This window comes from Anomaloglossus baeobatrachus, chromosome 4, assembly GCF_048569485.1.
Source record: "Anomaloglossus baeobatrachus isolate aAnoBae1 chromosome 4, aAnoBae1.hap1, whole genome shotgun sequence".
Classification (NCBI taxonomy): Eukaryota; Metazoa; Chordata; class Amphibia; order Anura; family Aromobatidae; genus Anomaloglossus; species Anomaloglossus baeobatrachus.
Window position 1 is genome coordinate 335,828,125 of NC_134356.1, and position 27,541 is coordinate 335,855,665.

The 27,541-nt window shown below is 45.6% G+C and overlaps 1 protein-coding gene across 1 annotated transcript in view; it reads left to right on the top strand.

The window, feature by feature from the left end:
* The window catches only part of CPED1 (cadherin like and PC-esterase domain containing 1), a 519,469-nt gene that overhangs the window by 103,129 nt on the left and 388,799 nt on the right, over nucleotides 1–27,541 (top strand). Inside the window, exon 4 of the mRNA XM_075345048.1 lies at nucleotides 21,400–21,475. Within this exon, the coding sequence (XP_075201163.1) occupies nucleotides 21,400–21,475 (76 nt within the window). The remainder of the gene's footprint in view (nucleotides 1–21,399; nucleotides 21,476–27,541) is intronic.

Here is a 27,541-nt window from a genome sequence, read left to right on the forward strand (position 1 = left end):
GGTGTTAAGTGAATTCCCTTTACCCTAATATGAATTCTCCAGCAGTAATTCCTTTGTAGTGATGTAAGGTGGATCCACATCACAACTTCACTGGAATATGAGCTTTTAATTATACGCCCTCATGACTTTGATCTGTAATCCTTCCGTGGGCCAATTTCATAGTTATTTAGATAAATTAATAATTTCAGTGTGGGTGGTTTATTAGCGATCTTATTGCAGTGGTGTTAGATGGATTTTCAGTATCCTCACTGCGTTACTTGATTTCCTTACATTTTTACACCACTTGAACATGTAATTATATAGCCCTCCTATTTTTCCTTGGAAACTCCTTTGTAGTATTATTTAATTGTAATTAATTGTCTCACTTCTGTGTGTTTTCACATTTTTAATGGGAATGATAAAAGGTATATTTTATATTTACTCCAATTGGATTAGACAGTGAATTTATATAATTAATATTGGAGACACGAGATTATGCTATTTGTCAGTGATTTGAATTAAAGGGTCTTCAAGTTCCTATCACAATATATAGTAGGTGTAATAATAATATTAGAAAATGTAGTACAGTTCTCCTGATATAGCCATGTCTCTTACCTCATGTGCAGGGCATTGCAGCTTAAGTATCCTCGGTTACAGCCATGAACAACTACCTAACTAAGGCCTCACTCCCACTTGCATTTAATACAGATGAGTGCAATCCGATAAAGCATTGGATTGCATTTACACGAATGTTAAATAATTAGGCAATGTTCATGTGCGATTTTTTTTTTCTTGCCGAATCAACATCAGAAAAAAAAGCAACATACTGTGTTTGGTATGTATATCGGATAATACTGCACTCGGATAAGAGTCCGATATATACAGAGACAGGCAGTGGAGAGAATGGGGAGATTAATGTCTCCTTCTCCACACCTGTGATCTGACTTTCGTGTGCAAGAGAATTGGATCACAGTACGAGTGTAGAATGGCACTCGGCTCACACTCACAGCAGAGCGTGTGCTGAGTGTCATTAACATATTGCATCCAATGCCCTCACATTGAATGCCATATACTAATAATAGCTGTATACAGGAATTGTAGGACCATCATACTGTATAAAGAGAGCTGTAGGGCCCATCATACTGTATATAGGGAGCTGAAGGAACAATCATACTATATATAGGGAGCTGTAGGGGCTATCTTATAGTGTATAGACATCACACAGTGTATAGAGAGCCCTGGGGACCATCATACATTATACAGGGAACTGTGGGGACCATCATACAATATATATGGGGATATGGGCTCCATCACACAATGTATAGGGAGCTCTAGGGACCATCATACAGTCTATAGGGAACTGTATGGACCATCATACAGTGAATAGGGAGCTGTAGGGACCATTGTGCAGTGTATAGGGAGCCTGTGAGGGCCCTCAATTTATTACTTGTTTTAAATGGGTTCATCATTAGTTTTGATTTGGGTTTTCAGGGAGAATAATTACTTTTTTAGGTGGTATTTTTACCTAAAAGGGATAATCAAGGGTATTTGTATCATGCTAGGAATTGGGAAGTACCACGCATGTGGCAACAGAGAAGGGAAGGGAAACCCTGTGTCTGGGGAAAGGGGAGATGGTGACCCCTGATTAAACCTTCCGCTAGACTCTGGCTACCCTGACCTCCCTAGATAGGTTCTGCACCTATGTGCAGAGCAGGATACCTGGCCCTGGCTGACCATGAACTGGACCCTAGGTAAGGAACGGATGGGATGTGCCCTTAGTCAGCCCCACTAAGCTCTAAAGAAGACATAGGGAGCACAAACAGGGGAAAGTGAATGAATAACATATCTCCAAGAACACTCAAGGAGAGGAACAGTAACAAACATCAATGTTTCTTCAGATGAATACAAGCCGACTGCTTGCATTCCAGGCCTGTATAGGAATATAATGCTATCACCAGCAAACACAAGTGGAAATGTGGATACTTAAAGACACAAGGGGAAGTAATGATGATTAACAGCTAAAATGTGAGGACATCCGCAGGATCCTAAAAGGAAAAGGATTAACCCCAAGCAGAGAAGTTACATAGGATATCATTTACACCACAGCAGAAAGAATAGAATGTCAGGGAGCAGTTGCGTAACTAACCGTGACACACCCATGACAATTTGTTACTTGAATGGGGCACTTGTGATATTATAACTTTCAAAGGATCATATTGTGCATTATTATTGGCTAGGTAGCTTTACTGCTTTCTATGGGACACAATTATTTTTAGAAGCCCCCTATGTGGCGCACTGTCTTTGTAGCATTAATTGGTGGATGGGTAATCATAGTAATTATGTAATTTTTGAAGTTTTGGAGTTAATGTTCCATGCCAGAACACCATGCAGGATGCGGAATGTGGAATGTTTGCAGGTTGGGAATAAATGAGGACGGTGACGGAAAAGTGAGAAGTCAGATGTATCATTGTAGTAATCTCTGCAGATGAGTCCTGGCTGCAATAGTTTGTGCTAGACCAGATAAAAAAGATGATTAAAGTGAACAACTCCATCAGTCTGTAATATGGGTGGCAGGGCTGGAATCTACAAATACATGGTCACCAAATGGTGGTATTATCAGTCTTTAATAGCACTTTTTTTGTTTTTGTTTTTTTTTAGTTTAGTAACAGCTTAATCAATTTCAGTCATTATGTTGTGGTAGGTGTATGAAGGTATCATTGGTCTTTATACAATGTGTGCTGTTTTGTGGAGGAAATGCGCGTACTATAATATTACGTAATCACTATGCAGGGGTAATGGTAGTGGACACTTTCCACTTTTGACCTGTGGTGTATGTTGTGTTCTGTGAATAAAATATGGCTATCATTCTATTCTTATTTTCTAACATTTTAGACAGCGTTCAAACTTTTTTTTTGCCCATGAGGTTCTATAATATATAGGATAATAGGCTTACTAAGAAGAGACCACTGCCGAGCTGTGTGTACCTTGAGATACTACGAGGTGCTAATTAGCCGTTGTTCCTGTTCAGCAGACGCCGCTTTTTCTGAGCACACTTAAATCTTAAAGGGAACCTGTCATCAGAAATTTCGCCCAAAAGCTAAAAGATTCCCCCTCTGCAGCTCCTGGGCTGCATTCTAGGAAGGTCCCTGTTATTATTGTGCCCCATGTGAGACCAAAATAAAGCCTTTATAAAGTTCTACCTTTTTGTATGCAGCTTCTGTAAATCCGTCACGGGGGCGGGCTCTCTGCCGTCCGTTATTCTGCCTCCTGGTCCTGTATGCCGCCCCCATCGCTCCTTTCCATATCTGATGCACCGCCCACTGCTCCAGCCATCCCCGCGCATGCCCAGTGCCAGTCTCACGGGACTGAGCACTGTGACTGCTGGTGACGTGTGCGCAGGCAAGTGATTATGGACGGGACTGTGACTGTTATCAGCAAGTACCCGGCCATAATCTCTTGAGCGCGCAAACCTCTCCAGCGGTCACACTGAGCTCAGTGTAGATGCTAGACTGTATGGGCTGCTTCCGGGGATGACGTCCCTTTGTCATGTGATAGTATTTCGAACACGCCCCTATCACATGACAAAGGGACGTCATCCCTGGAAGCAGCCCATACAGTCTAGCATCTACACTGAGCTCAGTGTGAATGCTGGAGAGGTTTGCGCGCTCACGAGATTATGGCTGGGTACTTGCTGATAACAGTCACAGTCCCGTCCATAATCACTTGCCTGCGCACACGTCACCAGCGGTCACACTGCTCAGACCTGTGAGACTGGCACTGGGCATGCGCGGGGATGGCTGGAGCAGTGGGCGGTGCATCAGATATGGAAAGGAGCGATGGGGGCGGCATACAGGACCAGGAGGCAGAATAACGGACGGCAGAGAGCCCGCCCCCGTGACGGATTTACAGAAGCTGCATACAAAAAGGTAGAACTTTATAAAGGCTTTATTTTGGTCTCACATGGGGCACAATAATAACAGGGACCTTCCTAGAATGCAGCCCAGGAGCTGCAGAGGGGGAATCTTTTAGCTTTTGGGCGAAATTTCTGATGACAGGTTCCCTTTAAATTTTGCATGTCACTCATTGGGATTGTGTCTCCACTTGGAGGTAAAGGCCCAGTCACACACAACGACTTACCAGCAATCCCGAAAACGATGCGACCTGATAGGGATCGCAGGTAAGTCGCTGGGAGATCGCAGGTGAGATGTCACAAAGTCAGATCTCACCAGCGATGCAGGAACAATACAGGTCGCAGTAGTGACCTGTATAATGATCTCAGCAGTCACTGTGACCCTGTCACACAGTGTCAAACACAGCGATGTGTCCTGCACAGCAGGACATCACCTTTGAAGAAAATGACCTGGACCATTCTGCAACGATTAGCGATCTCACAGCAGGTGCCTGATCGCTGGTAAGTGTCACACATAACGAGATCGCTAACGGGATCGCTACTGCGTCACCAAAACCGTGACTCAGCTGCGATCTCGCTAGCGATCTCGTTATGTGTGACAGTACCTTTAGACTCAAAAGGTCGCCATGCATCTGTTCATAGATTGCTTAAGCTTTTATTCGATAAAATTCACTACTTCTGACAATTTCTGGAGTGCGCAGACGGTCACAGGGCTTTACGAACATTTTGAAGAATATACTTTTCTTAACACTAGAGTGCTCACTGTTTTCCAAACTGAACGTCTGTTTTTAATATCAGCTGAAAAGGTGTCAAGTGTTCTGTGTCTAGAGTGTTTCCATTACGATTGTCTTAGAGGTAATGAAATCATGAATTATATTACTTTGTACTACGCTAATGGAAAGTATGTAAGAAAACACTCTTTAAACTGTCACTTATAAATGCAACATCTGCTACTAAATAGAAAAGTGCCAGACATCTTCTCAGAAGCCCTATCTTTAAATTTCTTTTTCATAATATGTTACATATTGAAGCCAGCAATAGTCTGAGCTGACTCCTTGACTTCTGCAGGTAGGGTTTATAAGCATGCTCTACAATCTGTCCCAGGATCATTGTTAAAGGAGGGGGAGGAGGTGAGCTGTGACAATCATATGGTGTACCATGCGTTATCTATTTATTAGTGCTACCTTCCATTGTTATTCTGTCTGTGATGATAATAATGTAACTACTATGACTACAGAATGAGTCTAATGCTGGGTTTACACACTGAGACTTTCTAGCGATCCAACCTGCGATCTCAACCTAGCCGGGATCGCTACAAAGTCTCTGGTGAGCTGTCAAACAGGCAGACCTGGCCAACGTCCTAACAGCGACCCGGACCTGCAGAGCGACTAGCTGGTCATTGGGGACAGCAGGTGAACTTCACCCGACTTCATTTAATGCCGCGCGGCTCTGTGTGCCGTGTAAATAAATAAATAATTAAAAAATCCGGCGTGCGGTCCCCCCCTATTTTAATACCAGCCAGATAAAGCCATACGGCTGCAGGCTGGTATTCTCAGGATGGGGAGCCCCACGTTATGGGGAGCCCCCCAGCCTAACAATATCAGCCAGCAGACGCCCAGAATTGCCGCATACATTAGATGCGACAGATCTGGGACTGTACCCGGCTCTTCCCGATTTGCCCTGGTGAGTTGGCAAATCGGGGTAATAAGGAGTTATTGGCAGCCCATAGCTGCCAATAAGTCCAAGATTAATCATGTCAGGCGTCACCCCGAGATACCTTCCATGATTAATCTGTAAATTACAGTTAAAAAACACACACCCGAAAAATCCTTTATTAGAAATAAAAAACACAAACACATTCCCTCATTACCAATTTATTACCCACAACAAAGCCCTCCTTGTCCGGCGTAATCCACGGTCCTCCAACGTCGCATCCAGCTCTGCTGCATGCAGGTGACAGGAGCAGCAGAAGACACAGCCGCTCCTGTCACCTGCACGCAGCTAATGAAGAGAGCCGTGTGATCGGCTGAGCTGTCACTGAGGTTACCTGGATCCAGCGGTGGATGCAGCGGTGGCCGCGGGTAACCTCAGTGACAGTTCAGCTGATCGCGTTACTCACCTCATTTGCTGGTGATTTCCCCCCCTCTCTCATACTCACCGATCCCCGATCACCGGCGCTGCACGGCGTTCACACTGCTCCGGCGGCTTTCCTTTTTTGAAAAAGCCGGCCGCTCATTAAACAATCTCGTATTCCCTGCTTTCCCCGCCCACCGGCAAATGTGATTGGTTGTAGTGAGACACGCCCACACGCTGAGTGACAGCTGTGTCACTGCACCCAATCACAGCAGCCGGTGGGCGTGTCTATACTGTGCAGTAAAATAAATAAATAAATAATTAAAAAATCCGGCGTGCGGTTCCCCCTATTTTAATACCAGCCAGATAAAGCCATACGGCTGAAGGCTGGTATTCTCAGGATGGGGAGCTCCACGTTATGGGGAGCCCCCCAGCCTAACAATATCAGTCAGCAGCCGCCCAGAATTGCCGCATTCATTAGATGCGACAGTTCTGGGACTGTACCCGGCTCTTCCCGATTTGCCCTGGTGCGTTGGCAAATCGGGGTAATAAGGAGTTATTGGCAGCCAATAGCTGCCAATAAGTCCTAGATTAATCATGTCAGGCGTCTCCCCGAGATTCCTTCCATGATTAATCTGTAAGTGACAGTAAATAAACACACACACACCCGAAAAATCCTTTATTAGAAATTAAAAACACAAACACATTCCCTCATTACCAATTTATTACCCACAACAAAGCCCTCCATGTCCGGCGTAATCCACGGTCCTCCAACGTCGCATCCAGCTCTGCTGCATGCAGGTGACAGGAGCAGCAGAAGACACAGCCGCTCCTGTCACCTGCACGCAGCTAATGAAGAGAGCCGTGTGATCGGCTGAGCTGTCACTGAGGTTACCTGGATCCAGCAGTGGCCGCGGGTAACCTCAGTGACAGCTCAGCTGATCGCGCTACTCACCTCATTTGCTGCGTGGAGCTGACCGGAGCAGCGGTGAGTAGCGTGATCAGCTGAGCTGTCACTGAGGTTACCCGCGGCCACCGCTGGATCCAGGTAACCTCAGTGACAGCTCAGCCGATCACACGGCTCTCTTCATTAGCTGCGTGCAGGTGACCGGAGCGGCTGTGTCTTCTGCTGCTCCTGTCACCTGCATGCAGCAGAGCTGGATGCGACGTTGGAGGACCGTGGATTACGCCGGACAAGGAGGGCTTTGTTGTGGGTAATAAATTGGTAATGAGGGAATTTGTTAGTGTTTTTTATTTCTAATAAAGGATTTTTCGGGTGTGTGTGTTTTTTAACTGTAATTTACAGATTAATCATGGAAGGTATCTCGGGGAGACGCCTGACATGATTAATCTAGGACTTATTGGCAGCTATGGGCTGCCAATAACTCCTTATTACCCCGATTTGCCAACGCACCAGGGCAAATCGGGAAGAGCCGGGTACAGTCCCAGAACTGTCGCATCTAATGTATGCGGCAATTCTGGGCGGCTGCTGGCTGATATTGTTAGGCTGGGGGGGCTCCCCATAACGTGGATCTCCCCATCCTGAGAATACCAGCCTTTAGCCGTATGGCTTTATCTGGCTGGTATTAAAATTGGGGGGGACCTCACGCCGGATTTTTTAATTATTTATTTATTTATTTATTTTACTGCACAGTATAGACACGCCCACCGGCTGCTGTGATTGGGTGCAGTGACACAGCTGTCACTCAGCGTGTGGGCGTGTCTCACTGCAACCAATCATATTTGCCGGTGGGCGGGGAAAAGCAGGGTATACGAGATTGTTTAATGAGCGGCCGGCTTTTTCAAAAAAGGAAAAGCCGCTGGAGCAGAGTGAACGCCGTGCAGAGCCGGTGACCGGGGATCGGTGAGTATGAGAGAGGGGGGGACACTTCAGTCACTCGGGGGATTAGCGGTCACCGGTGAATCCTTCACCGGTGACCGCTAATCAGGACGCTACACAGACAGAGCCGCGGAGTCGCTGTAAAGTCCCATTTACACACTGAAACTTGCTAGCGATGCATGCTGCACAGCGGGAAACAAAGGACCTAGGAATGGTCCTGAACGATTTGTAGCGATCACAACTTCACAGCAGGGGCCAGGTCGCTGATAGGTTTCACACACTGCAATGTCGCTGGGGAGGTCGCTGTAACGTCACAAAACCGGTGACGTTACAGCGATGTCGTTTGCGATGTTGCAGTGTGTAAACCCAGCTTTACATTAAAGGGAAACTATCATAAGAAAATGAGCTATTGTTTAAATCATCTTTTGTTTATTTTAAATGCTTTTATTTTCAAAAGGTTTTTTTTTAAGATATTGAATCTTTTAATAAGAATTATAATAGAACTTTCACATTTTCACTGTGGCTTTTTTATACTTAGATTTCCTGTTGTTTCAGGAAACAACACATGTACATAACTACAATGGCCTTAACCACAACCCTGTCTTTTGTATTGAAGTATCTAATGTGCCTATGCAAAAGTTACTTTGATTGGAGGGGGAACTGCATTATCAGTTATGCATAGAGTAGAGATGAGTGAACTGAAGGGTACAGTTCGGAGTTTGTACCAGATGCCGGGTGTCCGGGTGTTGGACTCAAACACAGACTTTTTAAAAAGTGCAGTGCAGCCAATCAACAAACTATTGCATGCAGAAGATGACTATACAATGCTGTGAGCAATAAAGATGTAAAAAATAAATGACATGGGCTCTCGCCTGATTCTGATAACCAGTGAAGGTAAAAAGAACAGCTGTGGGCTGCAACCCTCAACTCTCAGCTTTACCTTGGCTGGTTATCAAAAATAGAGGTGATGCCACAATGGTTTTTGGAATGATTTATTAAAATAAATGTAAACAATGCCATGGGGTCTCCCCTATTTTTGATAGCCAGTCAAGGTAAAGTAGATAGCTGGGGGCTGGTATTATCAGGGTTGGAAGGGCCATGGTTATTTGGCCCGTACCAATCTAAAAATAACAGCCTCTCCAGAAGTGGTGCATCCATTAGATACATCAATCCTGGCACTTTACCGACTCTTTCATATTGACCTGGGCCATTGGTAGTCGGGGTAATACTTGTGGGGTTGATGTCTGCTGTGAATTTATGGCTGACATCAAGCCCAGGGGTTAGTAATGGGAAGGTGTCTATTAGACACCTCCATTACCTGGCAAGTTTACAGGTGTAGGTGGAGACGGGGTGAGAAGCCCCCCATGTGAATTAATTCACTGGAACAAACTATGATAATGACACATTTATCATAATGACATGCCTAAAATCCCTTATACCCTAGTATGTTCAGAAAGCCCTGAGTACTTGGGCAGGTTTATGTTGCAAAAAACAGATGTAATGTATGATGCTAATACATGAAATGCACTTGAACCAACCAGATATATGTTTAAACAATTGTAGTCAACCAATATACTCCTGAGGAACCTCGACAGAATGATTTTAATAGGTAATTTTCTGATGATAGCTTCCCTTTAACCCATTTCTAACTTGGTAATTTTCTGTTTTCGCGCTTTTGTTTTTCCTTTCCTTGTTCCAAAAGCCATTACTTTTTAAAACTTACATCTACATAGCCATGTGAAGGCTTTTTTTGCAGGACGAGTTGTACTTTTCAATGGTACTATCCATTTTATCTATTAAAAAGTGGGGGAAAGTAAAGTTCAGCAAAATAGCGCAATTCTGCAATAGTCTTTTGTTTTTTTTAGTTACAGCATTTATTCTATGGTAAAACATATCTTGCAATATGATTTTCCAGGTGAGAACCACTATGTAGATACCAGATTTGCATAGTTTTTGTTTTATTTACGTGGTGGAAAAAAATTCTGAAATTTGTAAAAAAAATAAATAATGTTCGCTTGTGTCGCCATTTTCTAAGAACTGTAACTGTTTACATTTTTGGGATATGGAGCTGTGTGAAGGCTTCTTTTTTGCACCCTGTGCCAGTCTATTTATTGATATAATTTTGGAGTAGGTGCAATGTTTGAATCGCCTGTTATTAAATTTTGTTGTTGTTGTGGCAGGTGGAAAAACGCAATTCTGGCGTTTTGATTTTTTTTTGTCGCTACTCTGTTTTCTAACCAGATTAATTTATTATGTATTTCATAAAATGGTGTTCTACGAATGCAGTGATGCTAGATATGTGTATTTCTTTTACATTTTTTCCTTCTTAATTTTTAGTGAGGGAAAAAAAGGGCGATTTTAACTTTTACATTTTTTGTCATCTTTTTTAAACATTTTTTTTTCTTTTTACTGTATAGTCTCCTTAGTGGACTTGAACCTGCAATCATCTGATCGCTTGACAAGACCTCTTGCTGTCATGTCAACATATCGACACCCAGCGATCACATTACAGGGGCTCTAAAGAGCGCATAGAGTGACACAACCCCTACTGGTGCTCATAAAATGCTTCTGTCAGAGATTAAGATTTTTCAGGTTGGCGGCTGTTAAAGGCAGATGATGGCTGAATATCACAGCCATCATCTGCCAGGAAAGAGGCAACTTGCAAACCTGCATCAAAATCAGGGAGCAGGCATATGACGTACCAGTACATTTTAGGTCTTTAAGGGGTTAAAGCTTAGTGGGCATTGTGAACATTTCAAGATTTTTAACATAGTTTTCATATAGATACTGTAGCAATATAGAAAATGAAACAAAACTGTTTAACATAACACTTGAATTAATATCTTTTACAAATATTTCCTTGAATTACCTTCTCAATTATGCGTCTATTTGACGTGCAACACATTGGGACCTTAGGCATTAAGTGTTTACAGTATCTTCAGTTTTGTTCTCCTTTGTGAAAGCAGTTATATTTCAGCTGAGGGTCCGCTCCCTTGAGTAATAAACTTAATGTTAGTTGTATAACGCAGTCAGTACATTAGTAAACTAGCATGTGAGCCAGTTATCATAGCACAGTGTTCTTACAGAGATAATAGGTCAATTCATAAGTAAATCTTTGCTGGGGCTGTGTGTCCTATAAAGATAATTCCGTGAATGCTAGTCACAGGACAGGAAGCCAGAAGTGCTGGAATTTTTTGGGGTTTTTTTTTTTAGATAAATAATAGAACTTCATTTTATTACAAAGGAATGAGATCAGCAATCCATTTTTCTTTGTTAAAACAGGAGAGATTTTAAAGATCTAGAGCAGACTTAGACAAACAATAACCCACAGGCCACATCTGACCTTTTGTCTGCTTCTATCCAGTCCTCAAACCAGAAAACGAAACGGGTTTGAAGCAGTGGCCAACGGGCTGTAAGCTCTGGTGGCTCCCCCCATCTTTGTCAGACATCTTGATGCAGATATTAATGAATAAAATAGTGGAGGAGGGATCTGTCAACTCCAAGCTCCACCATTTAGGCTTTGTGACTGAGAGTCTCATCACGGCAGGTGCAAGGATTTCCTTAGATTGCACGTGCTATGGAACCTCACTGTGCAGAGCAAAGGCAGAAGCACTGCATCTGGGGAACAAGGATTGTGTTTGCTTTTCTTGTTATTCACTTCTGGCAAAAATATATGGGGCCATCATTATGTGTTTGAGGATTTTGGGGGATCATACTATGTGGGGGACATCATAATATGTTATGGGTCTGTGAGACATCCTACTGTAGGGGTCATCATTTCGTGTTGGGACACTGTGGGGATCATTCTCAGGGAATCATCACTCTGTGTAGGGTAGTTCTGGGGTACTTATACTGTGTAGGCAATGATGCGGGCCATCATACTGAGATGGAGGCTTGTGGGGACTACTATACTGTGTTAAGGTGATCCTACTGTGTTGGAGACTGTGAGGAGCCATAGTAAGTATGTCATCATTCTGTTTGGGGGCTCTGAGAGATAATAGTGTAGGTGTCATCATTCTGTATTTGGGTGCTGTGGGAGATCATACTGTGTTGAGGATGCTATAAAAGCCATCCTATTGTGATGGGGTTCATACTGTGGGAATCATCATAATGTGTTTGAGGGATGTGAAAGATTATGCTCTATGAGCAATTGTACTTTATGGGAGCTATCATAATCTGTCTGGTATTATTTTTGAGTGATTGTGAGGGTTCATACTGCATGTGGGGCGGTTGCGGCTATCATATTGTGTTGGGGGCTGTATGGGCAGCATACTGTATATGTGGAGCTGTGGAGTCTAATGCTGTGGACCCTAAAGGATGAGGCTGTAGTGACCTTTCCTGCAACGATGACAAGGGAGGCATCCTCTACTTCTAGAGTAAAGATATAATAATAATAAAAGATTGCGATTCCTCATTGTTCAAGCAGTGTGATTACAGAACTCTGTTGTAACATTTGATACACTAAAAAAAATAAATAAAAGGAGGGTCTGGATACCTTTCTTGAAAAAATATAATGTGAGTACTAGATTCTGTGATGGGAGGTTCATACAGGGAATTAGTCTGATTGCCATATGTGGAGTCGGGAAGGAATATTCCCATAATATGGGGCAATTAGGATCTGCATCATGGGTTTTTTGCCTTCCTTTGGACAAACATACAGTGCCTTGCAAAAGTATTTGGCCCCCTTGAATTTTTCAACCTTTTCCTGCATTTCAGGCTTCAAACATAAAGATAAAAATTTAAATTTTATGGTGAAGAATCAACAAGTGGGACACAATTGTGAAGTTGAACGAAATTTATTGCGTATTTTAAATTTTTGAAAAAAATAAAAGACTGAAAATTGGGGCATGTAATATTATTCATCCCCTTTAAGTTAATACTTTGTAGCGCCATCTTTTGCTGCGATTACAGCTGCAAGTCTCTTGGGGTATGTCTCTATCAGTTTTGCACATCGAGATACTGAAATTCTTGCCCATTCTTCCTTTGCAAACGGTTTGAGCTCAGTGAGGTTGCATGGAGAGCATTTGTGAACAACAGTTTTCAGTTCTTTCCACAGATTTTCGGTTGGATTCAGGTCTGGCCTTTGACTTTGCCATTCTAACACCTGGATACATTTATTTGTGAACCATTCCATTGTAGATTTTGCTTTATGTTTGGGATCATTGTCTTGTTGAAAGACAAATCTCCATCACAGTCTCAGATTTTTTGCAGACTCCAACAGGTTTTCTTCAAGAATGGTCCTGTATTTGGCTCCATCCATCTTCCCATCAATTTTAACCATCTTACCAGTTCCTGCTGAAGAAAAGCAGGCCCAAACCATGATGCTGCCACCACCATGTTTGACAGTGGGGATGGTGTGTTCAGGGTGATGAGCTATGTTGCTTTTAGGCCAAATATATTGTTTGGCATTGTGCCCAAAAAGTTCGATTTTGGTTTCATCTGACCAGAGCACCTTCTTCCACATGTTTGGTGTGCTCCCATGTGGCTTGTAGCAAACTTCAAATGACACTTTTTATGGATATCTTTTGAGAAATGGCTTTCTTCTTGCCACTCTTCCATAAAGGCCAGATTTGTGCAGTGTGCGACTGATTGTTGTCCTATGGACAGACTCTCCCACCTCAGCTGTAGATCTGTTCTGCAGTTCATCCAGAGTGATCATGGGCCTCTTGGCTGCATCTCTGATCAGTCTTCTCCTTGTTTGACATGAACTTTTTGAGGGACGGCCGGGTCTTGCTAGATTTGCAGTGGTATGATACTCCTGTTTCAATATGATCGCTTGCACAGTGCTTTTTGGGATGTTTAAAGTTTTGAAAATCTTTTTGCAACCAAATCTGGCTTTATACTTCTCCACAACAGTATCACGGACCTGCCTGTTGTGTTGGTCCTCATGATGCTCTCTGTACTTTAAACAGAACACTGAGATTATGACAGAGCAGGTGCATTTATACGGAGACTTCATTACACACAGATGGATTATATTTATCATCATCAGTCATTTAGGACAACATTGGATCATTCAGAGATCCTCAATGAACTTCTGGAGTGAGTTTGCTGCAGTGAAAGTAAAGGGGCCGAATAATATTGCACGCCCCAATTTTCAGGTTTTTATTTTTTTAAAAAGTTTGAAACAAGCAGTAAATATTAATCACCTTCACAATTGTGTCCCACTTGTTGTTAATTCTTCACCATAAAATTATTTTTTTTTATCTATATGTTTGAAGCCTGAAATGTGGGTAACGGTTGAAAAATTCAAGGGGGCTGAATACTTTCACAAGGCACTATATTAGGTTATTGGTTGATCTGCATTCACTTATGTCTATTTTCAACCCTAAAACTATTAATTACTTTGCTTCTTCTCACCATGCCTCATATGTTTTCAACATTGATGATGTGCCGCCCCGGCGCAGACTGGGGTGCTCGGATTCAGGGTTGTCGTAGCTCGAGAGGTCTGGACCCAGGCTCAGCACTCGCTCCGATCCTTGAAAGGGGATTATTTACAGGGGAGAAGTTCGTGACGCCACCTGCGGGTTGTGGTAATGGGAGTACCGCCACTGCTGGAAGGAGTACCGGGGCAGATGATGTGTAGCAGCAAGGTGTCAGTCCCTCCGCAGGTAGGGAAGGCCCCGGCCTCTGGGGGATTTGGTGGATATTTGGGAGCGCAGGGTGCAGGGGAAACAGGGTACTCACTGTGGGTAGTCATGGTGATGGATGAGGATTATAAAGCAGACACTCACACTGAGGATAAACCAAAGAGTCTGTGCATAACAGTCACTATGGGGAAGCCCGTCCAGGTGTCCGCTCCCACCTGTGTCACTTGGTAATCTGGAGCCGCCTCTGTGCACAAGTTAGTTCTCTGTTGTGGCCCCTCGGCTTGAAGCTGTTGGGGCCCCGCTCACTATTTTTTTAGTGTAGCTGTGCTCTTGATGGCTGGCACTTGGGATATTAGTGGGTCCCTTTACTGGAAAGCCTTTTCCCCCGCAGTGTGCTGTCACCTTTAATCTCTGAGCTCCTAAGGAAGTTCATAAAGAGACTCTCCCTCCCAGGTTAATTATCAGGAAGTTGAACTGGCTCCTGACTTAGGGTCCTGTACCCCGTCAGGCTTGGTACCGGTCAGTTCTTTTGGATTTCTGATGCCGACAGTCCTCCTAGAGTATCTTCGTCTCACCCTTTCCCAATGTCTCTGCCACCGGTCCCCGACTCCTCTGGTCCCGGACCACTGTCTGCGACCCAACCTCAGTCTAGCTCCCCGGGAGCTACTACTCCAGCTCCTCACTCCTTAAGCGCTCTCACTCAACTGCCTCTTCCACCCTCCCACCAGTCTGCCTGACCCCTAGATGGGTGGCCCTATTCCAGCTTAACCAACCCACTAGTGTGTCTGACAGGTCATGATGTGAGGTGTGATTGGGATTTGTGCTGATGGTAGTGACACCGGTTTCTTAGGAACCTGGAGCCATGGGGGGTAGGCCCTGCACACTGGATAAGGATTGTAGTACCCTGTGGCACCCTGATATATTCAGGGGCACCACATTCCCCCTTGCTTAAATGTAGCTCGTGCCTGAGCTACAGGATACACAGAGATTTTATTGAACTGGAACTGAAAAAGATAACATTTTAAATATTAGACATTCTTCCCACATAGGGGAGGCAATACACTTTAACGTTACTAACTCACAGAGTCTAACAATAAAACACTTGGGAACGCTACCGGTTGTAGTGGTAGTCGGAGACTCAGCCTACTCTGCTGCAGCTTCTTCCTCTGACAGTCCATTCCCATTGTCCCTTTCCCCTTCAACCCACCACCCAAAACACCTGAACCCCTAGCCAGGGTGTCCCACCACCCCGAATTCCTTGCAGTGTCTGTGGTGACAGGATTGAAGTCCTGATGGTTCAGTAGAAGACTTTGGTAGGCACACAAGGTGCAACTATTTACAATTAGCAAAGGTTCGTGCTGGCTGCTGCCAGTCCTGCAGCCAGGGTACATTTTTAATACTAGGGGAGGGTAAAACAGGGTCCATGCAACGGGTGCAAAAATTATAAAACTTGCAAATCAGGTTACTTATTTGGGTAATTAGTATTTTCAACAATTTCAAACATTACTTATCATTGTCTAAGCATTAAAAAATATAACAACACAGTAACGAGATAGCCAGGTTCCGCTATCAATTTACCCTATCAGGCAATCTGGAGCGGTTGTGGAGGCTGGCACTATTTTCCCCACCACTAGGGTGTACTTATTATCTTCCAAGGTGTACCAGCCCTACTTCCCGCACCTTCGGCAGTATGAAACCATATCTCCTGGCTTCAGGTTTTGGTCGGGGTGCCCCTTCTCTCTATGCGTTCAGCCCGATGCTACTCTCTGGCAGACATCTCTGTGAGCAGCTGCTGGTGTTGTCTCTCCCAGTATGGGACGTGGACCTCAGGTTCCGCTTCCTACAGGGGAACCGGGTGCATTTGTATTCCTGTGGCCCTGGCAGCTACCGGGGGGCCGCGCTGCAGTGGAACCTGCATGTTGGTGGGCTCCTCCTCTGCAGCGGTAACAAGATGAACCGACTGTTCCGCAGCCGGGGTAGCAGCGGCCGGGTGCTCCATATCGAGGTACGGGCCCAGGGATGCGGCCGGGTCTGCTCTGGCCGTGGTTGGTACCGGAGGCGTTGCGGCCTGCTCGTCGTCCGCAGGGGCTGGAGGCTCCACTGTCAGTGTCGGGGGCAGTGGCTCGGCTATCACTTCAGCCAAGGACGGAGGAGGTGGCATGGCTGACGTGGTGGCCGGGGGCAGACCGGGTTCCGCGGCTGGGGAGGCCGGATTAACCGGAACTGGGCTTCTGCTTACCCGCTCCACACGCAGGGCTCCAGTCATCTAGCAGGAACAGGAATTGCGTCAGCATCCTCCTGTAGAGCCGCTCTGTTTCCTCTTCAATCCATGCAGCCATCCCAGGAATGGAACGCTCAGGCGACCAGTCTCTTTGCACCAACATCCTGCTGCTCTCACTGGTCCAGAGATTATTTACTATGGGGAAAAGGAGGTTCTCACTAAAAGCTGACTACCAAATATTCTGAAGGCCTGTTATGACAACGCAATTTCTGGTGGCCAGTATGGCAGAGATAAAACATTAGCTAAAATCTCTGATCATTATTACTGGAAGGGAATGAAGAATGACATTCACCAACATGTCAAAGCCTGTCAAAAATGTTTTGTTTCAAGTCCCCAAATCAGCAAGGAAGCTCCTCCATGCAACAGTATACCAGTTCCTGGAAAAGTATTAAACTTAGTCGAGACAGATATGATCGGTCCTCTTCAGGATTCATCAAATGGCCACAAATATATAGTTGCTGCCACTGATCATTTCTCCAAGTAGAGTGAAGCAGCAGCTGTTCCAAATACAAGAGCCATGTCAGTAGCAAATTTTTTGTACACCATTATTTGCCACCTTAGCTGTATGGACACACTGATTAGCGACCAGGAAAGAGAGTTTGTAAACTCGATCATCGACAACCTGAGGAGCATTTTCAAGCAGATCACCGCATTTCATTTGCTTACCATCCACAAACAAATGGCCAGCAGGAACATGACAGTCGAACACCCAAAAAATCTCTTAGTAAGCTTGTCAATGACCAAGGAAATAAGTGGGACTAGTTTATCCCTGGTGTTCTCTTTGCCTATCACACATTGCACTCCATTTGTGGTCATGTATAGATGGCAGGCTAAGCTTCCTATAGACCTCAATCCATTGGAAAATGACACTGTGGACCTCATGTCCCTTTCAGATGATGACAACCTTGATGTGTTAAATACACTCACAACCATTCTTCAAAAGCTCCACACAACTGTCAGTACCAACATCTACTCTGCTCAGGAACACAAGCAGTGTGCCTTTGATCATCGACAACAGCAACAAAGAAATGACTGATGGCCCCATCGTTTATATCAAGACTCAATGCAGTATTCATCGCATGGGTTCAAAGATGGAACCATACTGGGTTGGACCCTACTTAGTGGTGTACTCCTTGACCAAGGGATGAGTAAAACTTAAGAACAGTAAGACTGGCAAGACTTCTCTACCACCCAGTCCCCTGATGACTGCCCCAGTGACTCTGCCACACAGAAACACAACCAAATCAAGACTTTCAATAATAAGACTGGCAAGATACTGAGTAAAGGGCCCATTACATGAGTCGATTTATCATGCATTTGCATGTGCGATCGCACCCGCCCCCATCGTTTGTGTGTTACGGGCAATTTGTTGCCCATGTTGCACAAAGTCGTTAACCCCCGTCACACGTACTTACCTTCCGAACGACCTCGCTGTGGGTGGCGAACATCCTCCTCCTAAAGGGGGAGGGATGTGCAGCGTCACAGTGACGTCACACAGCGGCCGCCCAATAGAAGCGGAGAGGCGGAGATGAGCGGGACGTAACATCCCGCCCACCTCCTTCCTTCCGCATTGCCGGCAGGACACAGGTAAGCTGGAGTTCATCGTTCCCGGAGTGTCACACGTAGCGATATGTGCTGCCTCGGGAACAATGAACAACCGGCACGCAGAAGGACGTTTGATTTTTTGAAAATGAGCGATCTGTCAATGAGCAACGATAAGGTGAGTATTTTTTCTCATTCAGTCGCTCATAGCTGTCACACGCTACGATATGTCAAACAATGCCGGATGTGCGTCACTAACGACGTGACCCCGACGACATATCGTTAGATATATCGTAGCATGTAATGGGCCCTTTACACCTACCACACCAGCAACCTTAAGATTTACTTAGATGAAGAGACTTCTCTAACACCCCAGTCCCCTGATGACTGCCCCAGTGACTTTGCCACACAAAAACATATGCAAACCAAGACTTTCAACCTACTTCCAAGTTCAGGAAGGAAGTATCTTACCCCCACTCTTGGCCTTACGTTTAGTAAGGGGTACTTCACACACAGCGAGATTGCTACTGAGATCGCTGCTGAGTCACGTTTTTTGTGACGCAGCAGTGACCTCATTAGCGATCTCGCTGTGGGTGACATTGAGCAGCGATCTGGCCCCTGCTGTGAGATCGCTGCTCGTTACACACAGCCCTGGTTCGTTTTTTTATTGTTGCTCTCCCGCTGATAAGCACACATTGCTGTGTGTGACAGCGAGAGAGCAACAATCCTGAATGTGCAGGGAGCAGGAGCCCGGCGTCTGACAGCCTGCGGTAAGCTGTAACCAAGGTAAACATCGGGTAACCAAGGTGGTTACCCGATATTTACCTTCTTTACCAGCCTCCGCAGCTCTCACGCTGCCAGTGCCAGCTCCTGCTCCCTGCACACGCTAAGCTAAGCGGTGTGCGCTGGTAACTAAGGTAAACATCGGGTAACCATATCCGATGTTTACCTTAGTTACCAGTGTCCACAGCTTCCAGACGCCGGCTCCGTGCAAGCGCAGCGTCGCTTGCACGTCGCTGCTGGCTGGGGGCTGGTCACTGGTCGCTGGTGAGATCTGCCTGTTTGACAGCTCACCAGCGACCATGTAGCGACGCAGCAGCGATCCTTACCAGGTCAGATCGCTGGTGGGATCGCTGCTGCGTTGCTAAAGTGTGACGGTACCCTAAGGTTGTGTACTATGGATGCACAAGAGACCTTGGACAATCACTGCATAGATATAAAACCAAGGTTGATGGGAACTGCTACTTCTGGGCCATCAGCTATATCCTGACAGAAACAGAGGACAACCACTTCCTTCTCAGAGATAATAAAGTCATCCATCACATGAAAACTGACTTGTCCAAAAAAACTATTGGGCTACTTTAATCAAAATTGAATGAATATGTGAACACCTCCGGCATATCTCATGATATAGTTTAGGCAACTGATGCAGAGATCATGGCCACAGTGAATCTGTTGAGTTGCAACATCGTCATCCACACAAACGTTGCTGACTTCATGGATTGGTTGACATATCCTGCAAGCTTCAATCTGCAGTCAACAGCAGAACATGTACTTTATCTTGAAAATAATCATGGTCATTTTAATGTTGTTATCAGTATTTACCTTTGAACGTTTATATTGTAGTGTCCAGTCACCAGTTATGTGTACGATTATCATCTGAAAATGCTCTCTTGCCTGTTCCATCACGCAGAGTGTTTTGCAGGTTTAGCTGCTCTGCTGTTTGTCTTGAGATTCTTTGGACAGGTTGTTTCTCAGCACTGGGTCTTATGCTGGTGTCAGGAGGGGCTTTCCCAGATATTCCTTGTTCCGAGTGATTGCTCTGCTTCATTAATGAACATGCTTGCCCGGAACGTCGCCAGTTGTACTTTCTGGTTCCGCAGTAAGTGCTGTTGGCTCCCGTTTGTGCACAACTATCTGATCTTGGCTTCTCGACCCTGGACTATAGTTGACTCTGCTCTGCCTACCTCCTGACTTTGTCATTACCTCCTGACTTCTGACCTCAGACCTTCTCCTGACTACTTCTCCTCCTGCTCCCTATATCCTATACGTACTCTCCTGGAATCCTGACCCTCGGCCTGTCTCTTTATCTCAACTCTGTGTGCTCCCTGTGTCCTGTCGTGTCCTTCCGGTTCCTGACCCCAGGTTATTTAACTACCTCTCCATTCACACTGCATGCAAGTAGTATCTAGCGCCATCTAGTCACTAGTACCACACTATGCCATACAGTGGTGTCAAGCATCACAATTATGATTTTTATTATATTATGAACAGTCAAGTTTTTCTGGTTAAAGTAATAAACATCTGTGTGTTTAGAGTTTCAAGATTTAAGTCACTTTACTTTTTCACTTTTCCAGAAAAAGCTGAACCCACAATAAATGTTGAAAAATTAAGTAATTCTTGAGTATATCACTCATAAGCATGAAATCAACTGTATGTTATAGCATATTTATGTATGTGATAGCATGTTTATATAGATACAGTAGTACCTAATATATATATGGTGTGTGAGTGCATCCATATATACTGTAGCACTGAAGAAAAATCTTATCTACAGCAGCAAAAAACACACCAATATTCTGGCCTGGAAGGGTATAGTCCAGCCTAGGCTACTTTACACCCCATGGGATATATTCTGGCCTGGAGGAGTATAATCTGGCCTAGGCCAATTTATACCCCAGGTATAGTCTGGGCAGGGGGTTAATCTGGCCTGTTACACCGGCTAAACAATCACCAAAGCTACATTGTTTTACCCATCATCTACTAACATCACATAACCAGAGGTAACACAGACATAGGAGAGAGGAGCAACAGAAATGACAGATCCATGACTGATATGATAACCTTTTTGTGACAGATTCCATTGTCATGTAATGGATCTGTCAGGTTTCATGTGAGAAATAAGGGTTACAGATATATACTGTATAATAGCTCAGTAACCTGATGGAAGCAGCCAAAGGTCATTGTATAATACAAAACAAGTCAGTGGAAGAATTTCTTTAAAAACATGTTATTGTTCCCAGAGCTGTATGCATGTTACATATTGGTACCATTCCAAAAAGTTGTAATAATGAACATGTGTAGTATTACAAATGAGCAAAAACTTGCAAAAATTGGGGACGGTCATTGTATATGGTCTTTAATACCTTCCTCCTTTATAACACAGGCATTTCATATTTTGCAGATGAATCTATTGCCACAAATGATGCAGATATTATGCAGAAAAGATGAGATCTGTCAGCTGGCTGCACATTTCCCAGGTACACTGCCACATAAACCATTTCTCTTTCAAGATTCTGCTGTTTGTATTATTCAATGATACTTGAAAAAGAAGCTTTAGCAGCGTCTCACTCCTCTTAAATATGTAAGAATTACTGAGCAAATATAGAATATAAAGTACTTGAAAGCAATCCAGCAAAGCCTTTATGTACTGCTCTGTCAGCTTCAATGTTTTGTATTACTTCCCAAAAAACCTTCTAAAACAATGCAAATGTCATTGTTCCTTAAAGGTATTGTTCCACAAACAAAATACATTTTAATCAATAGATCTTTGAATAATAATAAGTTCTACAATTGGATGTGTTTAAAATAATGTTCCTGGGCTGAGATAATCTTATAAATGTGTCCCTGATATGTACTGTGTAATGGCCGTGTCTGACCGTACAGGGACATGATCTGATCATACCACATCTCCTGTTCTGAGATAATCTTATATATATATATATATACATACCCCTGCTATGTACTGTGTAATGGCCGTGTCTGACCGTACAGGGACATGGTCTGATCATACCACATCTCCTGTTCTGAGATAATCTTATATATATATATATATATATACATACCCCTGCTATGTACTGTGTAATGGCCGTGTCTGACCGTACAGGGACATGGTCTGATCATAACACAGCTCCTGTTCTGAGATAATCTTATATATATATATATATATATACATACCCCTGCTATGTACTGTGTAATGGCCGTGTCTGACCGTACAGGGACATGGTCTGATCATACCACATCTCCTGTTCTGAGATAATCTTATATATATATATATATACTAGAAGGTGGCCCGATTCTACGCATCGGGTATTCTAGAATTTACGTATTGTGTAGTTCATGTATGATTTTTGTTATATATATGTGCAGTATGTGCGTATATTTGTGTGTGCAGCGTTGTCTGTGTGTGGGTGTCTGTGTAGGGCAGTTGTTTGTGGTTTCCAGTGTGTGTGTGTGGTGTGTTGTGCAGTGCGCGCGCGCGCGTGTGTGTGTGTTGGGGGGAGGTGTGCACTCTCCATCGTGCTCCATCCCCTATGCTGCGCACCCCCCATCGTGCTACATCTCCCATCCTGCGCACTCCCAAACGTGCTCCATCCGCTATGCTGCGCACTCCCAAACGTGCTCCATCCGCCATGCTGCGCACTCCCCATCGTGCTCCATTCCCCATGCTGCGCACTCCCCATCGTGCTCCATCCGCCACGCTGCGCACTCCCCATCGTGCTCCATCTCCCATGCTGCGCACTCCTAAACGTGCTCCATCCGCCATGCTGCGCACTCCGAAATGTGCTCCATCCACCATGCTGCGCACTCCCAAACGTGCTCCATCCGCCATACTCCACACTCCCCATCGTGCTCCATGCCCCATGCAGCGCACTCCCCATCGTGCTCTATCCCCTATGCTGCGCACCCCCCATCGTGCTCCATCATCCATGCTGCGCACTCCCAAACGTGCTCCATCCGCCATGCCGCGCACTCCCAAACGTGCTCCATCCGCCATGCTGCGCACTCCCAAACGTGCTCCATCCGCCATGCTGGGCACTCTCCATCGTGCTCCATCCCCCATGCAGTGCACTCTCTATCGTGCTCCATCCCCTATGCTGCGCACCTCCCATCGTGCTCCATCTCCCATGCTGCGCACTCTCAAACGTGCTCCATCCGCCATGCTGCGCACTCCCAAACGTGGTCCATCCGCTATGCTGCGCACTCCCAAACATGCTCCATCCGCCATACTCCGCACTCGCCATCGTGCTGCATCCGCCATGCTGCGCACTCCCAAACGTGCTCCATCCGCCATGCTGCGCACTCCCAAACGTGCTCCATCCGCCATGCTGCGCACTCCCAAACGTACTCCATCCGCCATGCTGCGCACTCCCAAACGTGCTCCATCCGCCATGCTGCGCATTACCAAACGTGCTCCATCCGCCATGCTGCGCCAGCATCAGCCTCTCTACCCGCATCATCAGCCTCTCTGCCCGCAGCATCAGCCTCTCTCCTCCCAGCATCAGCGTCTCTGTCCCTAGCATCAGGCTCTCTCATTCCAGCCTCCCTCAGCATCAGCCTCCCTTTCCCAGCCTTCCCAAGGATCAGCCTCTCTCCTCCCAGCCTCCTTCCTCCCAGCCTCCCCCTCCCAGCCTCCCTCAGCATCAGCCTTCCTCTCCCAGTCTCCCCCAGCATCAGCTTCCCCAAGCATCAGCCTCTACCAGCATCAGCCTCTGTTCTTCCAGCCTCCTTCAGCATCAGCTTCCCTAAGCATCAGCCTCCCTCGTCCCAGCCTCCCTCAGCATCAGTCTCTCTCCTTCCAGCCTCCCTCAGCATCAGCCTCCTCTCCCCAGCCTTCCCTAGGATCAGCCTCTCTCCTCCCAGCCTCCTTCTTCCCAGCCTTCCCATCCCAGCCTCCTTCAGCATCAGCATTTCCCTCTTCCCCATGATCAGCCTCTCTGCTCCCAGCCTCCTCCAGCACGCCCTGCTCCTCTGCCGACACTCACACACCCGATCGCATGCACTCACACACACACCCGATCGCATGCACTCACACACACACCCGATCGCATCCACTCACACACACACCCGATCGCATCCACTCACACACACACCCGATCGCATCCACTCACACACACACCCGATCGCATCCACTCACACACACACCCGATCGCATCCACTCACACACACACCCGATCGCATCCACTCACACACACCCGATCGCATCCACTCACACACACCCGATCGCATCCACTCACACACACACCCGATCGCATCCACTCACACACACCCGATCGCATCCACTCACACACACCCGATCGCATCCACTCACACACACCCGATCGCATCCACTCACACACACCCGATCGCATCCACTCACACACACAGACACTGACGATATCGCACTTACGCGCTCATACTCACAACATCCGGGGATATCACATGCTTCTGGCCATGTGATCCTCCGTCAGGTCCTGGAAGATCACAACAGCACATTTTCGCCGCCGAGAAGCAAGCGATATCCCAGGATGTCGTGAGTATGTGGATGCGATGTGAGGTGTGTGTGAGGTGTGTATGAGAGTGAGTGTGAGTGTGATCTGATGTGTGTGTATGTTTGTGTGTGTGCGTGTGGACCTTCCGGCGCAGCAGGACCTTGATGGGCTTGTAACCATGCGAGCATGGTTACCAACGTATCCACACCACTCCCACCACTGCCGTGGGAGCGGGGGCCGGGGGAGGGGGAGGGAGTACAGTACTCACCTCCGTGACAGCGCTTGTAACCATGCGAGTATCCACACCACCCCTTTGGGAGCGGGGGCCGGGGGGGGGGGGGGGGGGGGTTGGGGGGGGATAGGGAGTACCGTACTCACCTCCGTGACAGCCGTGTCAGTTAGAGAAATGCGCGGGGGGAGGGAGGGGGTGGGGCCAGAGCTAACGTGCATTGCGTGAGGGGGGCGGGGCGTGGCGTGGCTGAATTGCCAATGCCTGCAGGGTGCCGGGGCGAGAGGCCAATCTGTGGGGGGGGCGGAGCCTGGGCGAGCGGCTGGCCAATCCGTGTGGGGGCGCAGCCTGGGCGAGCGGCCAATCCGTGTGGGGGGGCGGGGCCATGGCGAGCCCAGCGGCCAATCAGCTTTGTGTCACCGTAAGGACACAATTTTGGAGCATGACAGACAGACAGACAGACAGACAGAATAAGGCAATTATATATATAGATATATATACATACCCCTGCTATGTACTGTGTAATGGCCGTGTCTGACCGTACAGGGACATGATCTGATCATACCACATCTCCTGTTCTGAGATAATCTTATATATATATATACATACCCCTGCTATGTACTGTGTAATGGCCGTGTCTGACCGTACAGGGACATGGTCTGATTATACCACATCTCCTGTTCTGAGATAATCTTATAAATGTGTCCCTGATATGTACTGTGTAATGGCCGTGTCTGACTGTACAGGGACATGGTCTGATCATACCACAGCTCCTGGGCAGGGGAGGGAGCAAAAGAGAGAATACATATAGAATAGCATGGAATCACAGATGATTATTTCTGTGAGGTAAAGCATTTCCTTGCAAACAAAAAAATAGTGAACCAGCTCACCACGCAATGAAACTTCGGCATGCATGGATCAATGCTCTGAACTGTCACTTGATACTGAAGAGAGAAGAAATTGTGGTTCCAGCTTCCGATTTCATGTAAAACAAGTCTTTATTTCATCATTTTAAAATGTGTTGCATACAAATAGAGGAATAAGGTGCTAAAGCAGGGAGCCAAGAAGGACAACACATTTCAAATGCAAATCTGCATTCCTAGCCTGGCTTGACGTTCGAAACACATTGCCCTTCTTGGATCCCGGTTTTAGCAATTTATTCCTCTATTTGTAAGCAAAAAATTTTAAAAGGATGAAATAAACACTTCTTCTTTTACATGAAATCAGAAGCTGGAACCTTAATTTCTTCTTTCTTCAAAATATTTTGCTGCCTGTGTACATGGTCAGACACAACCATTACACAGTACATAGCAGGGCACATTTATAGGATTATCTCAGTACAGGAACATGTATTTTTAAAACATTAAATTGTGAAAATTATTTTAAGTTCAATATCTACTTATTAAAATATACTTTGTTCATTTGACAACCCCTTTAAAGAGATTCTCCACTACAGAACAAGCCCAAATTAATTAATTCAGGACCAAATCTAATATATAAAGCTGAATGTGTGTATGTATGTGTGTGTGTGTGTGTATGTCCGGGATTGGCATCTGCCCCATCGCAGCTACAGCCACAAAATTTTGCACACTCACACTTCTGGACCCAGCGTCATAGGCTATGTTTTGAGGGGAAATTTTAACCCCGCGCTTTACAGTTTTTCACCAAAAAACCTGCCTCCATTAAAGCGAATGGAGGTGGGAGCCACAGAGCAGCCAAAACTTCAGAAGAATGCGCAGCCACACCCTTAAATGGAATGTTGCTGTGTCACAATGCAGCCAGGGAAAGAGACAGACACAGACAGGGAAAGAGGCAGAAATAGACAAGGTAAGGAACAGACATAGACAGGGTAAGAGACAGACACAAAGAGACAGACACAGACAAAGAGACAGACTGACAGGGAAAGAGACAGACAGAGAAAGAGAGGGAAAGAGAGAGACAGGTTAAGAGACAGACACAGACAGGTAAAGAGACAGACACAGACAAAGAGACAGACACAGGGAAACAGACAGACAGGGAAAGAGAGGGAAAGAGACAGACCGGGTAAGAGACAGACAAAGACAGGTAAAGAGACAGACAAAGAGAGACACAGGGAAAGTGACAGAGGGAAAGAGGGAAAGAGACAGACAGGGAAAGAGAGGGAAAGAGACAGACAGGGAAAGTGACAGAGATAGATAGACAGACAGGGAAAGAGATAGATAGACAGGGAAAGAGATTGAGACAGACGGAGAACGAGACAGAGACAGTCAGAGACAGACAGGGAAAGAGACATACAGACAAAGACATAGAGAGAGAGACAGAGAGATATATACAGAGGGGGAGACAGACATTATAATTACATTTATATCTATTTGTTCTGTGGTTTTTGTGTGCAGAATACATTTTTTGTTAATACATTCTATTTTGTTAACAGCAGTTATTAACCCGGGCGAAGCCGAGTAGTACAGCTAGTATAAAATAAAAACAGTCCATACTTGCCTACATCATCAGTGCCATTCAGTTGATGCTGTTCTCGAAGAGTGACATAACAAGTTGTCCATCAAGGCTGGATGTCCGCCCTGCTGAAATAATAAAGGCTGTCTGTAGCTGATGAGCGGCCACTTATTGGTTGCAGCCTGCATGTGACACAACAAGTCATGTCCCTCTCTGGGAACAGCAGTGTTGGCATAACTGAAAGGGCACTACTACAGTAGGTGAATGCACAATGTTTTAACTTTAATTGAGGTCCTGAGTTAAAAGGAATCTGTCAGCAGGTTGTTGTCATGAATTCTGAAGACAGTATGCTTAAGGGGTTAAAACACAGATTTGCATCTCCTATCATGGAACATGCTGTTGCTTACTTGCAA